We start from the raw sequence: 14982 nt of genomic DNA, 5'->3' as shown, positions 1-14982 counted from the left end.
AGGATGTGAGTGAGCATGACAATGTGGTTTGCCTTGGCACAGAAATACAGCACCCTTGGCACACAGCAAATGTTAAGTCATATTAATAGTTCACTTAGCGTCATTTTCATACAAAAGATACCGAAGGGTTTGCAAACTGCATTGTCTACATTTGATCCCTAGCTCCATCTCAGAAATGACAAGTAGTGAATACATTTAAAGAAAATCAAAGTTTTATATAATGGGGAAATACCAAAATGATTCTGAAACTCAGTATTTTAAATCCAATATGTTCATTCACACACACAATTGTCTGACAACAGAAATTAGCATGATAAACCCATGATTATCTTACTAACTTTAGCAAAATTTTAGACTAAATTTTATATCTTAGTTAAATTGAAAGCACAAATATGAAATCTTTTGTAAATATTCTTATAAGCCAAACCATAGCTCATGCCTACATACCCCACATGTAATATGAAATGTGCACAGAAAAATTAAAAAAAAAACTGGAAAGATGACTCTGTGGTGAAGAACACTGGCTGCTTTTCCAGAGGACCTGGGTTTGATTCCCAGCACCTACATGGCAGTTCATAACTATCAATAACTCTAGTTCTAGGAAAGCCTACACCATCTTCTATCCTCTGTGGACATTGCACAGATGTGGTGCAGAGATACACGTGCAGGAAAAACACACATACACTTTAAAAATACATAGTAAAAATAAAATAAAATTTCACTTAAAATATCCATATGTATATACCATGTATTTGTATATAAAAACACACACAATGTGCTTTATTTTAGCTTAAATTTTAATAAAAATGCCTGCTGTCGGATGGTCTGTATGTCAAATAAAATACTGATTGGCCAGTGGCCAGGCAGGAAGTAGGTGGGACAAGGAGAGAGGAGAATTCTGGGAAGCGGAAGGCTGAGGCAGAGAGACACTGCCATCCGCTGCCGCCATGACCAGCAGCATGTGAAGTCGCCGGTAAGCCACCAGCCACGTGGCAAGGTATAGATTTATGGAAATGGATTAATTTAAGCTATAAGAACAGTTAGCAAGAAGCCTGCCACGGCCATACAGTTTGTATGCAATATAAGTCTCTGTGTTTATTTGGTTGGGTCTGAGCGGCTGTGGGACTGGCGGGTGACAAAGATTTGTGCTGACTGTGGGCAAGGCAGGAAAACTCTAGCAACAAATGCCATATACTCCTTGCATGGTTTACACTCAAAGCCCTGTACTATACATTGAAACCCTTCTAAATGTCTACTGAGTGGGATTTGTGATAACTCATAAGGAACACTAATGCCAGCCTCCAATATCCACATGTGCTGGTGAGATCTAGGGCAGAAAAGAATATGCCATGTATGACTGTATGGACATGGAGCCTGAGCATCTTTAGATAGATACAACTGCTTCATTATTTTAGTTGACCACTAATATAATTTTTCCCGAGATTGAGACTACTTGTTAGCTATTTCAAGAGGTAACATTTAATAGTGACATGACAGTTCTCTCAACACATGACCTATTATTTCATTTGTGGAAAGTTTCTTTTGCAGTTTGCAATGTAAATGATTGGCAAGTCATCAGAATTACCTTCTGTGAGTGTTGCGGTTGCTGTTCACATGTCCCCTTCCTGTGCATCCTGGGGTGGGACACTTGAGCACATTCTCATGCATGGCAAGAACTAAGCACAAAATATCATGTTAAAGGTAAGAACAATTTACTATACATACATACATAACATATATACACATATACATAAGACACCATCAAATTTACTTTTCTATTTTCCATTCAAATGACTTCAGATAGATAGTCCACCATGGTTCTTCCAGGGATGTACTGAACCAAAGCCCCTCATTCCTTCAGAATGGAAACCCGGAAAGATAGATCATGTCTAAACAACTCTGACTGCTGAACAGTATTGACCTAGATCCCCTCCCCCAAATGGTTCTGCTCACAGTCAGTTGAGGAACTGTTCTATATGCTTCTGGGGCCACACTCATGCTGGGACAGAGCCTGCTGCCTCTCTACCCTGAGAAGCTCATCACTCCCACTTTTACTTCTAAGTACACTTCTCTACGGCAGCAGAGAACTTCTTTTTCCACACAACTCTTTCAATACTTTCCCTGTAAGCTGGAGGTCGGTGTATGTAGCCCTTTTTATTTCCTAAGTGGTGTTACTTTGTATCTGTCCATCCACCCTCCCCTGCCAGATGACTACTGGGAAGAGTAAGGCTAAGTGAAGCCTCAGAAGGCTGGACTGACAAACTGCTAATGCCACAGCTAGTGTGGGCGAGAAAACTAGTGACTTGCCAAGTCATGACAGCTGGGAATCTTAAAGTGTCCCCACTTTCACCCATGGGGTAGACCAAGAACTGTCCCAATAACCAGATGAGAAATCATGTAACAGCCCAGTGTTCTCAGCTAGTCCTTCCCTTTCCTTCTACAGCCCAGGGCATTGAAGAACTATGGTGGGTATGAAGGAGGAAAGGTTGCTGTTGCCCTGGGGGGCTCAGACATGACAAGGCATCCTGAGAGAATTTCAAGAAGCATGTGATCTCATGTTGAGGGCAGGTCAGGAGGTCACTGCATCTGAAATTACTATTCCTGGATTTTTCTAATACACTATGTTTTAAAAACAATAGCTAAACTGGGCACAGTAGAGGAAGAATGCAGGCCAGGGCTACATAAGCCAGACCTTATCTCAAAATCAGAAACAAACAAATACACACAAACACTTCACATGGTTACATGGAAATTGCTTTAAAAAACATGGAAACAGATGATGTTCCCATTCCTAATTCTAACCAGAAGGAACATAGGACAACCATGTGAGGCTGTGCTGTGTGTATGATGGCATAGGTATGTCCTCAGGATATGGAATACTCACTTTCCAGAGGAACTCGCACTTTGTGGGGGCACCCGGAAAGACTGCGGTGGTGGGGATAGAGCCCCGTTACGTGCCCTGTGCCATCACAGCCAGGGATGGGGCACTTGGCCTCCCTCCTTTCAGGCCTTGGTGAATCTACAGAGAAATTGAATTGAGACACTCACATGGTGCTTCTTCTCATCAGTCAATAGAGTGGCCTTGCCATGTCAATCACACTATTCAGTTTTGCCATCATAAACATTCTTCTTACGTTGCCTTTGAATAAAACCCTCAACTAAGACCCATGGAAGCAAAACACATTTTCAATTTTCTTGGATTCCTAAGCAAAGGCTGACACAGGGCAAGGGACTGTTAACAACAGAGATGATTTTAAGTTGTCATGTCACATATTATAGTTAACTCTTTACTACAAAAACAGTCACCATGTGCCAGAAGGTGAACATGTTCCTGAAAAGGAGAAAAGAAAAAAGAAAAGCAAGAAAGGAGAATTTATTTAACCTCAAGCTATCCTCTATTGAGAGAGTTTAGAAAAAGGCAGATTTAAAATTATAAGACAAAGAGCCCACCATATAGGCAGAAGGCCTCTCTGGCTTTGTCCTTGTAGGTCCCTGGCAGCAGGTGAATTTGGGGGTGGACCAGCTACTCACATAAAAGTTGAGCTTGCTTCCTGCAGAGCAGCTGATGGGCTGTGTCCTACACAAGCAAGTGAAAAAATACAACAAAGCAAACAAAAAAAATCCAAGATTCTTCATCCCCTGAGGACTATTTCAACAGTATGTGAGGTGACCACACCCCAAGATTCTGCATCCTGTGAGGACTATCTCAGCAGTATGTGAGGTGACCACAGAGGGAAGCTGTGAGAGATTCAGAGCTGAGGTGATGGAGAAGCCTTTGGAGGGAAATGTTCTAGTGGGGCATCTGAGGAGAGGGAAAGGCGGAAAATCAAGCTTCCCAGCCACCAGAGGACTCAGGACCTGTGAGGGTGTGACAGATGCCACAGGATAGGAGCCCAAGATGGGCGGAATGAAGATAATCTCAGGAGTACTGGTATTCAGGGTATTGAGAGCGAGAGAGGCTTATAAATGAATAATATAAATGAATGCAGAATAGCAATGTGGATGAGGTTGGCACTGACATTCTCAGACATATACACATACTTGCATAGGTACACACACTTGCATAAGTACACACATAGACATACACACATACACACACACACACACACACATGAACACATGTATATACATGCACCTGTGCAAACATACACATGTGCATACACACATGCATACACATTCACATCCATGTGCATACATGCACATACACACATGCACACATGTACATTCATATAACACATACACATGCATACATATCCATACTTGTATGGCCAAGATGCTAATTAAACTTGACACAGAAATGCAATCTTATGGTCCAGACTGCCCAAACTTGTGCTCAGGATACTGATCAGGAAAAATTGTGTGTTCATGTGTGTATGTGTGTGTATGTGTGTGTGTGTGTGTGTCTGTGTGTGTTAGTCAGAAAACTAGAAGTATATGAGTCCTCAGAGAAAGAAGCAAAACAGCCTTCAGAAGGGATATGCAACTCTCAATGTGGACCAACAAGGATACTGAGCAGGCTTGAGGCCCCATGGTAACAATTGGTAATCTACAAGACCTTGCTCATAAAGCTGTTGGCTTGGTGTAAGAGGAAAGGGCCTATCATGTGCGGATGGGAAGGCCATACCCTTCTCCTCTAAGGAAACCACCCAGAATAGGCCACTGACATGGAATGTGTCAGACATCTCCATGGTACTACATTGCATGAGCAGACATGTCCCTATGATACCAAATCACTCCAGTTGTTAGGTTACAAGCAGTCCTAGGCAGATGGGGTACAGCAGGCTGTGTGTAATCTAATTGCATGAGGGCATGGTTTCAGTAAAGAAGGAGGGGCTAAGGATCCTTCAGGTCGTAGCCAGCACTGACAGTCCAGGACAAGTCAGGATACTGAAAGTTGAGTGCTCAAGTACACAGAGCACAACTGAGGACAGGGATGCCCAGGAAACAGCTTTGTTAAGTAAAGACAAGAGTTAACTAAAATGACTTATGTGGGAGGATGCTCCTTTCTGTACTCTGTAAGAGAAAATTTAGAGTATATTAAGATTGTGATTTGTATGGCTTTGTGCATACAAGTTTTACTTAACAGTAACATAATGCCAAATTTCAAGTCCATTTGGGCACGTAAGACCTGTATGCCACTGGTCAAAGTCTTCAATGCTTGATAGAAATTAGCTGAGGGGTTTGACACCATCACAAAGTGCCACTCACAGAGAGGAGAAAAACTACGGTGTCTGTTTTGATGTGCTTCCTCTCTTGGATCTCGTCCACATGACACCACATTTCTAAGCACTGACAGGGCTGGCGGTGAGCACTTCCCCTCTTCAGCACACTGTGTGTCTGAGTGAAGCCAGAAAGGGTGTTGGAGATAACGGGGCTGGCACCTGCCCAGGTGGGGCCCACTGACAGTCCACCGTGCACCTTTGTCTGCACCTCTCTCCTGGGCCTCCCAAAACAAAGCTGTAGATGAAATGCTCTGGAGGGCAGAACCTGTTTGCATGATAAGAAACCCGAGCACAGGCTCAGGGCAGCTGCTCAGCCTGCCTCTTCTTTCATTTTCTTTGTATAGCACTATACAATGAGGGGACTTCATCCTCTAGTGCTGCTGTGTCCTGGTTTGCCTGGGACAATGCTCTGTCATACCAAGCAGACTTGCCCCATTGTTCCTCTTGCTCCTCTTACTTGACAGGTGCCACAGGATAGGTAGTGTAGTGCTTACACTGTATCCTCATCTGTAAATGTTCCATAGCGAGTTCCACAAACATACTGTCCCACTAAAGCAATGCCTGGCTTGTGTCATTACTATACTGGAGGTCTGAATCTGACTGGACTCTGGACATAATCCATGTTAAGTGTTTCTCTGGGCACCTGTGGACTACTAGGAATAGCCCCTCACAAACATTACAGACTACGAGTGTGAGAACAGGCTTAGTCCTCCACCAGGGAAGATGTATCATTCCCATTATGTTGGAAAAGCAATCTAAGGTCTTCTCCAAGCACATTTCCTCTGACAATTTAAGTTTGATCCAGCTGTCTGTGGGCTTCCATGGGCAAGCTGGGAAAGCACCATCTTACAAATATATTAACACCTGGTTTACTCATAAGAAGGCTCAGAACTTCCTGCCTAGTCTATGAGTGACTTGATATCTGTCATTTTGAAGCTTGAAAGCAGCTTCATAATCCCACAACAAAGGGTAGAAAGAAAAATTAAATTATAGGCTTGATTTCTCTAATAAAATAAGTTAAAGTCTTCTGAAAATATCCAATCAAGCACTGTTAAAAAGTAGGTATGGTGGGATTCTGAAGAGCTAATTTAATGAGAAAATCAGAAGGGATAAAGGTTTCAGGTGTTAAGACAGTATAGCACCCATAGACTCTAAGCTAACAGTAACCGGAAGAGTAGCTGCAAAGTAAGAAACAGCATGTTTTATGATTACAAATTGATTTTTAAATTACAATAAGTTGTCAAATGGCTAATTTAGAAGGAATAGGCACATTTAACATTTTCAAACTCTAAATCAACTTTCCTCCTACAATGAATATAAAAATGAACTTACGTTTATTGTTAAAGATTTGCCTTCCACTGGCATCAGTAACCTTGGTTTGTCTCCGTTCCTTTGCTAGGTGGTCCAGGAAAAAGCGGTCCAGCTCCTTGTAGGTATGATGGAAGACAGAACCACGTTCAGCCTGTAGAGCAATAGCCTGCTCCAGCAAACTCAGGTTCCCCTTCGCTTTCTCCATTTCTCCAGGCTCCTCAGTAACTGGGACCAGGCTCTCACCATCTTCAGCCTCTGGGAATGAAGGCTGTACTTTGACAGCCAAGGGTTCCATGTGGGAGTTCTGTGGCTCTCTACCATCAATATCAGAACCACACCTGTTCTCACAAGGGGTAAATTTGTCACCTTCAGCTTTCATCTCAGAAACCTCCAACAGGTCCTTTTTATTGTGTGTCAGCTTGTGTCTGTGGGTTCTGGGAGGGTCAGTGTCTTCTGGTGAGTTGGAGCCACTGCCCCACCCATTCTCTGCACCCTCAGAGTCACTGTCACTTTCACCAGAAGAGCAGAAAGCTGCCTGGGAACTATAGACTTTGTCTCTTCCATCCTCTGAATGAGTCATACAGCACTCATCTGCCTCATCACTCTCTGCTTTTAAAGACTGAATGCCACTGTCATTTAAGTTCTCATTTATGGTCTGCATAGTCACACTTTCTTCAAATTTGCCTAAGTGCATTAAAGATTTAACCATGAGCTCTGGATAACACATGTATTGGTCTTCCTTTCGGAGTGAGTTTTCTTGTGTAGGTGAATGAAGAGTCTCATCCATGGGCTTTACCATGATTTCCTCTACAAAAAAAGAAAACAGATGTTGGGAAAAAAATTATTTAAAGGGCCTTCGTGTAGTGGCAGGGGCCTATGATTCCAATACTTAGGAATCAGAGGTAAGAGGCTAGCAAGTTCAAGGCTAGTCTGGACCACAAGTGAGATTCCTACCTCTAAAAAGTAACCAATGAATCAAACAAAAAGGCAAAAATACTTTAAGGAGCTTGTATAACTATTCATATACATGTGACTTTATACACACATGTATATGTATAAATCTGCATGTATATGTACATGGATACTGGTATGCCTACAAAATATGCATAATGTGTAATGTCTATTAATTTTACAAACATTGATGAGAAAAATACAAATGAAATAAAATAAGTTTAGTGGTTCTGTGTCTTTTGCATGTGAAGAGCTAAGTTCTTTTAGGGTACTGTCATGACTGAAGTTGGTACTTCGGCAACACAGCACCACACATGGAGTTCCTGCTGTTACACCCTCTTACATTCCTACATCTTAGCAGCCAGGAGGAACTTGAATGTGCAAGCTACACACTGCAGAAAAATGTTCATCAAATTTCTCTGGATCATAGCAAGTATTTTTAGCGATTATTTGAATTCTATTCTCTGTAGTTTTTCAGAAATAGTCTCAGCTTTTATGCGATGTTAACTAAGATACAAAGACCTCTACACAGATTGTGACAGAAGTACTCTGAAGCTCTCAAATCTTTCTGCTCACTTTTTGGTGTCACATTACAATTCTATATTCAGGGAAACATAAATGGGAAAATATCAGGATTAAATATTTTAAATAGTAATACATTTTCTTGTCTGACATGTGCATGTATTTGTGTTATAACATAAAGGAGATGAGGGAGACTTGGTTTGAGGGTGTCAAATATGAGCCATTTGGGTCCTGTGACTAAAAGCAGGCCTCCAAGTACCCAGGCCAGTCCAGAGTAGCTGTCAGTATCACACCTTAACTTGTCTTGTTGCATGTACATATGAATGTATGTATGTATATATGCATGCATGCATGATGTATGTAGGGTCAGTTCACCAAAGCTGTCCCAATGCAAACTATCCAAATGAGCATATGGATTCTCCGTGCACACCATTTGTGAAATGTCTCAAAAAGCCTACCACGAGTCTGCTAACATCCACCAGAACAACAACAACAACAACAAAAAAAAAAAATTAAACAAAAAAACCAACCATTCCTACATTTCAAAGACAGGTGGGGGATGGGAAACATAAAATGATAAGCCCCCTTAAATACTGCTAAAGACACCAAGTGAAGTGCATTCTCTGTTAATAAACATCTTTGGAGGAAAGTACAGCCATCAGCATGAAGCTGTGGGAGAGGATGTCTGTTTGGAAGACAATGCGCAGTTTTTTTGTCTCATTCAATTTTTTTTTTATAAACATTGTCTCTGACAAGGACACTCAAAAATACATCTCCATCATCTTCCTTTCTGGTAATTATCTCCCTAAATCAACACTGGACTGCCAGGATCAAGTAAATATTGCCATAGTAACTAAAAGCATTTTTGGATGCAGAGAAGAATTCAGTCACAACACTAGCCCCTGTAAATAATGCTGATTATAGGGTGCAGTCTTTTGTTGGGATCTATTCAACACAAACTGAAAAATTTAACATTTCAGTTCCTAGAAAAGAGGCCGGATAAACAAGAACATAACATTGATAGGATGGGCCTATCCTCTCCTGAATCTACATCAGAGCAACTCCAGCTTTCAATAATATATTAAACATAGTCTAAAATGCAAATGAAGTTTTTCTCAATATCACAGTTGGCTATTAAGAGAAAGTGTAAAGGGTTATGATAATTTTAAAGTATTATGAACTACAGAAAACAAATAAAAAGCATTTTCAGTGAATATGCTCAATTCATTGAACCATTCTCTCACTCCACTTAACTATCCACATGTGTACAATAATGATTTATAGACATTATACCTCATTATGCATATTTGGGCTGTGTTAGAGTGCTAACAAAAGCTCTAGAAAGCAACAATTACCTCTGTTGCTTAGCTACATAGTTTAAAATATTCCTATTAAGTGCAGATCACCAGAGAGGCGGAGTGACAAACTCGCACATGTGCGCGACAATGCGCTTCATTGAGTGACTGCCAACTGCTTACATTTTGGGTCATTTCCAGTTTACATCATTGTTTGGTTCAACTGTGTGTTATATGCTAAAAGAAAATATTTATTAATTGTTCTTCAGAAAGAGAGAAGCCCCAAGCCAGGGGTATCCACACTGTCACATACACACTGGTTTCTAGGGATAGTCTAAACCACAAATCAACATTCCTTGTTCTGAAAAGCCTTCCCAGATTTCACTGTGGGCATGAGAAAAACCCTAAGTTAGCATTTGACATGACAGATCTGAGAAAGGTGCTGTTTCTCCCAGCCCTGCCACCGGCTCTCTCTTTTCTCTACTCTGCAGTATTATTTTTCTGAAGACTAGTAAGGTCTGTTGCAGAGGTGTGGAGTTTGAGCTCTGTTGTTAGTGTCTGTGCTTGCTGGACAGGCTATTCAGCCCATCAGAGCCTGGGGTTTCCACTTGCACTGTGGGGACAGCAGCCCAGCCTGTGCATTACTGCAGAGATCACAGGAGCACACAACAGGCACTCAGTAAATGATGGCTTCCTCCCCATCCTCAGCTGCTATTTTCAAAGACTAACATCAGGGGACTAGGGAGCACCTCAACATCAACAACAGGACTGGCCTACTTTCATCAGTAGAAGTCATTCCTAAGGAACATTGGAGACCACAGAGAGGAAAGCTCAGCAAGGTGACCACATAGGCCTTTGAAGATTGCAGCACAGACTGGCATCTGCCCCTCAGAGCTAGAAGCTGGAGCACAATACACAAATATGTGAGGCCTAGGGACTACATATGCCACAGGCTAGGCACCATCTGCTTATATGACTCTAGTTAGCGCTTGCTTTCTGGAGCCTGGGTTTTCATCTTCAGAATGAGGACAGGCCAATGACTAGATGAACCCACAACCTTTCTTTGGACAATGAATGTGATGTGCCTAGTGCAGTGCCCCATTCTTTATTTCACAATACCACAAAGTGCTTTCCAGTCCATCTCACAGAGGTCTCCCAGGGCTTGCTTAAGACCACACAGCTATTAAGTAGAGGGCTGGGTCCAGACCAAGGGCCACATGGTAGAAGCTTGTATCCTTGTCTCTGTTACATACTGCAAGTATCCCACAGCCTAGAAAACCTTACTAGCTAAGATGGCTCATGTTACACAGCCATTCTTAGGAGAAGATACTAAGAATATTAATAGCCAAATACTTTTCCAAATTGAAATCTTTTCCATAATAAATTTATAGTAAGACACTTGAGTCTACTTCCAGTTAACTTAGGCTGGAAAGAACAATGATCCTTAAATTATTGGTCAAAATATGCAATTGCAAAAACATAAAACTCTCATACAACCCAGACCTTAACTTTGCTAGTATCACAAAGATGGCAAATTGGGAAACCTGGCAGTTCTAGAAATGGCCTAAGCCTTTCTCTAGCCTGTGTGAACTTCCAAGCATGTTTGGTGGGAAGGGACTTGAGCTGGGAAACTTTCTTTTGTGTAGACTTTTTAAAGAAAAAGGGTTTGGTCTGGTATATAAAAGCTCATTTATTTCTTTATTTCCTGACTATAAACCAGGTTTCCATGATGAGTGGTTGGTAATCCTATATATAGTTAGTGAATTTTCACCTCTCTCTCTCTGAACTCCTCTGAAAAATGCCACTGATTTTGGAATGAATTCCTTAGTGTGACTGGGTTTTATGGCCATTGGGTTCAGTTCTGCTTCTGTAACCAGTGAGGACACCTGTACAGGTAAACTCATTTATTGGAACTTTTGAAGTCAAATTTTGGCAGGAAAAAAATATAGAAAATGAATTTATTTTCTAAAATTCTGAGCCTGGAGTGGTTTGTTCTTTATTTTTTTTTTATTGAAGGTGACATATTAAAAGTATAATTTCATCTCCTAGAAACTTCTGTGTTTCAGGTAGGCATTTCCAGGTACTAAGCATATGGGCCATGCTGCTGGCAACTCCACAACTGGTATACTTTGAACTCATGATGACTCTCATTTTCTGTCTCTTCCAGGAGTCTGAGCTTGTCTTTCTTCCTGGTGTTCAGCTCCACATGGGGGAAAGGATTTCTAACTACCTACCATAGTGCCCACATGTAGTCTTTTGGAGTCAGGTTGGAGTGTGGAGTGAAGTTTGGGCCATAGAAAGGAATGAAACACAGCCTTCATGAGTCCTTTATACTCTCATTATCTGAGCAGTATAGCTGAAGCTATAAGTAGGCACACTCCTGGTAAGGCAAAGCTAACAAGGTGCCTGGAAGAGAGGAGCAGTGAAATTAGGTGCTCTTCTGTTGGACTGAGCGCTAGCCTCCGCTCCCTCTCCTTCTGTGCCTGTGCTTAAAATTCTGCAGAAGCAGAAGGCAAGTTAAAATCTTTTCTCTGTTGACCTAGGCTAGAAACATTTGCGACCTGTCATTTTTAGAAGTTGCAACTTCATGTAGACATTGTGAGAACTCTGCCCAGTATGCATTCTGAGGGGAATATGGGCAAGGAGAACTGAGCCTGCAGAGCAGAGCTAACTGGGGTAGAGTTATTTTGCATGTTCTTTAGATGGTCTACTAGGTGCTTTCTCCCTAGTCTGCAATCTGTGTTACTTTCAGAATTAACTCTCTTTGGTCTTTAGTAATTTCATCTGTAAAAACAAGACCAGGTTTCTACACACTATGTGACACTGTAAAATGGACTAAATGGTACCATTTAAAGTGTCTGAAATACACAAAGAGTGGAAAATTAATCATCACCATGGTAATTCCAGCATCACTATCAGTAGTAGCTCTAATATTAACTGCAACCATTAGCCTTTGTAAGCCTGCAAATAGATGTCTATAAGTGCTTACGACTGAATATTTTACTGCATATATTTGAACAATATTCACTTAATTGATAATAAGCATTTATGATGGTCAACTTGTTAGAGCAGAAGGTGGGAGGTCTGCAGACCTAATAAAGCCTTTGGCTCACAGACAAGCTGCATGGATAGACTTCAAATCCACAAAGGTCTAAGAACTTGTGCTAAGATCAGGTTCCATCTGTCATGTCTATGAATCAATATATAAAAGTGGCCAGACCAAGGAAATAGAAAAAGTTAAAGATGATTACAATTTAAATATGAGCCCTGATACATAAAACCATATACTAAATTTGAGAAAGCCTAAAAACATCATTATCCATGTACAAATCAGAAGACAACCACAGAATCTTCAATACTTAGCCAAGAAAATGGAGATTCTGTGACCTGAAACTTGTCTTCAGTCAATATGTTTTTATACCTTTAAAAATAATATTCAAAGGTATTTATAGAATTCTACTTATAAAAAATATGATCTATAAATATTACTATCTTATATTTGTTTAAGTTTTCAAGTAAATTATTTAATTATTATTATTATATGTTGATTCCCTAAATGCCACACTCAGTAAAGGGTATATATTCAATAGGATATGTGCATGTCTAATTCTAGTCTTTATTAGTCAAGCCTTATATCTTAAACTTTTCATAGGTTTTTGAAATTTTTGCATGTCTGACACCTTAGTCTCATGCACAAACCAATCAATGACACTTCAACTCCTGGATGCAAGTGATTGCCAGCAACTGAGAACTGGGAAGACATAAACTCTAAGTCCTTAAAGTAGTAGCTACATTTTACTCATCCTGTAAAGGATGTCTGAAGAGTGAGCAAAGGATTGAATTACTGTATTATAATGATAAGCTTAAAGGGTTTATTTTATAAATATAAGCACAGAGGTATCTTTTCTATTGTTCTCCCACTGAAGAAGCTTTAAGGGTAATAACCTTAGGTCATTTCTATAATCTATTGCTCTAGGTATTATTTTAAATATGTAAAAATATTAATATTACAGAACACATACATTGAGTCATACTATTACTATTATATTTGGGGGCTAAATAATGCTATACTTATTCATAAAAATACGTGTTAATATTTTAGCTGTATATATAGACAACAAATATGTGTATATATACATATCATTAATGAACATTACATTGACCTTTATCATTGGAAAGTTATCTTAAATCTTAAATATGTCCTGTAATTTGAAGGATTCTTTTTTTTTTTTTTTTTTTTTTGGTTTTTTCGAGACAGGGTTTCTCTGTGTAGCTTTGCGCCTTTCCTGGAGCTCACTTGGTAGCCCAGGCTGGCCTCGAACTCACAAAGATCCGCCTGCCTCTGCCTCCCGAGTGCTGGGATTAAAGGCGTGCGCCACCACGCCCGGCTAATTTGAAGGATTCTTTTAGATATTAGTTATCTAAGCAGACAGACTCTTTAGCTTTAAGGCTTAGTGTCTTCTACCTTCTATACAAAGAGGCATATGATGGGAATGCTGTTCTGTATGCTGTGAATATATGTTGTTCTGACTGGTTAATAAATAAAGCCATTTGGCCTATGGTAAGACAGCTTAGAGGCAGGCAGAAAATCCAAACAGATAGAGAGGAAGGAGAAAGAAAAGGCAGAGGAGATGCTGCCAGCTGCTGCCATGAGAAGCAAGATGTAAAAGTACTGGTAAGACACAATGGGTTTTAACTTAAGATATAAGAACTAGATAACAAGGAGCTTGCCATGGCCATAGTTTAAAAATAATATTAGCCTATGTGTGTTTATTTGGGTCCAAGTGGCTGCGGGACTTGCGGATGAGAGAGAATTGTCCTGACTGTGGGCCAGGAGGGACATACAAAACTTCAGCTACAGGTATAACTCAACCATTACTTGAAGTGAGTCCAGGCCACAGTCAAGCTGTGTCTATATATCCTAAATTGAATCTGATTAAAACAAATAGCACCTTAATAAGTGAATATTGAGTGAAACAAGTGTTTGGTTTTTTTTTTTTTGTTTCCAAAGCCAAATATACTTTAACTGCCACAGTAATTATATATTCTCCACAGACTAGGAGTGACTTTTGGTGACAGGAGTATATAAAGTTTGGGCCATGCCTTTTTGCTACCTGCAGTGGAGTGATCATTCGTTTCTAAGAGGCCATCATCCTCATTCCTGCTGTCTGGATTTCCTTTGCAGTCCATGTCTGGGCTGTAGTGTCGGGGTTTCATTAATAGAGATTTCCTCTTGTTAACTGGCACTCCCAGTGCCTGCTCTCCAGCTCGCCTCTTCTTCGCCATAGAGCAATCATAGGCAGCCCTGGAGTGAGCAGAGCAGGGCAGATGAAGAACACAGTAAAATACAATCACTGCTGCTTAACATTTGACTTTCACCAAGTCTAATTTAAAGCACCTGGGACCAGGAGTTGGGGTTCATCATTAATGCTAACAGTCTCGCTGAGAACTGTACTTCACTGTCCATCAGAAGTATTTAAAAACTCACCCTTAATACTGAGTAAGCATATGCTAATCTGTGTTTCACTTCATTACATACCCAGGAAGTGAAATAAGACTTGAACCAGGTTGCAAGCCCCAAGAAACAGCTAATGCAAAAAATACACCACCAGGTACAGAGAATGTGTAGTATGATTAAACCATGGGTACTCCAATAGTAACACAACACTGAAATTGCTTGT

General features: G+C 40.5%; 1 protein-coding gene across 2 annotated transcripts in view; it reads right to left on the bottom strand.

Annotated features, from left to right (window-relative positions):
- St18 (ST18 C2H2C-type zinc finger transcription factor) overlaps window positions 1-14982 on the bottom strand; it is a 124213-nt gene that overhangs the window by 49849 nt on the left and 59382 nt on the right. For both annotated transcript variants that reach the window (XM_015986945.3, XM_076563994.1), the window contains exons 5-8: window positions 14416-14606; window positions 6555-7340; window positions 2885-3019; window positions 1586-1676 (exon numbers count right to left, since the gene is read on the bottom strand). In XM_015986945.3, coding sequence (XP_015842431.1) covers window positions 1586-1676; window positions 2885-3019; window positions 6555-7340; window positions 14416-14606 — 1203 coding nt within the window. The remainder of the gene's footprint in view (window positions 1-1585; window positions 1677-2884; window positions 3020-6554; window positions 7341-14415; window positions 14607-14982) is intronic.

This window comes from Peromyscus maniculatus, chromosome 2, assembly GCF_049852395.1.
Source record: "Peromyscus maniculatus bairdii isolate BWxNUB_F1_BW_parent chromosome 2, HU_Pman_BW_mat_3.1, whole genome shotgun sequence".
Classification (NCBI taxonomy): Eukaryota; Metazoa; Chordata; class Mammalia; order Rodentia; family Cricetidae; genus Peromyscus; species Peromyscus maniculatus.
The sequence above is the reverse complement of the archived record's forward strand: the minus strand, read 5'-3'. Positions and strand labels throughout refer to the sequence as shown.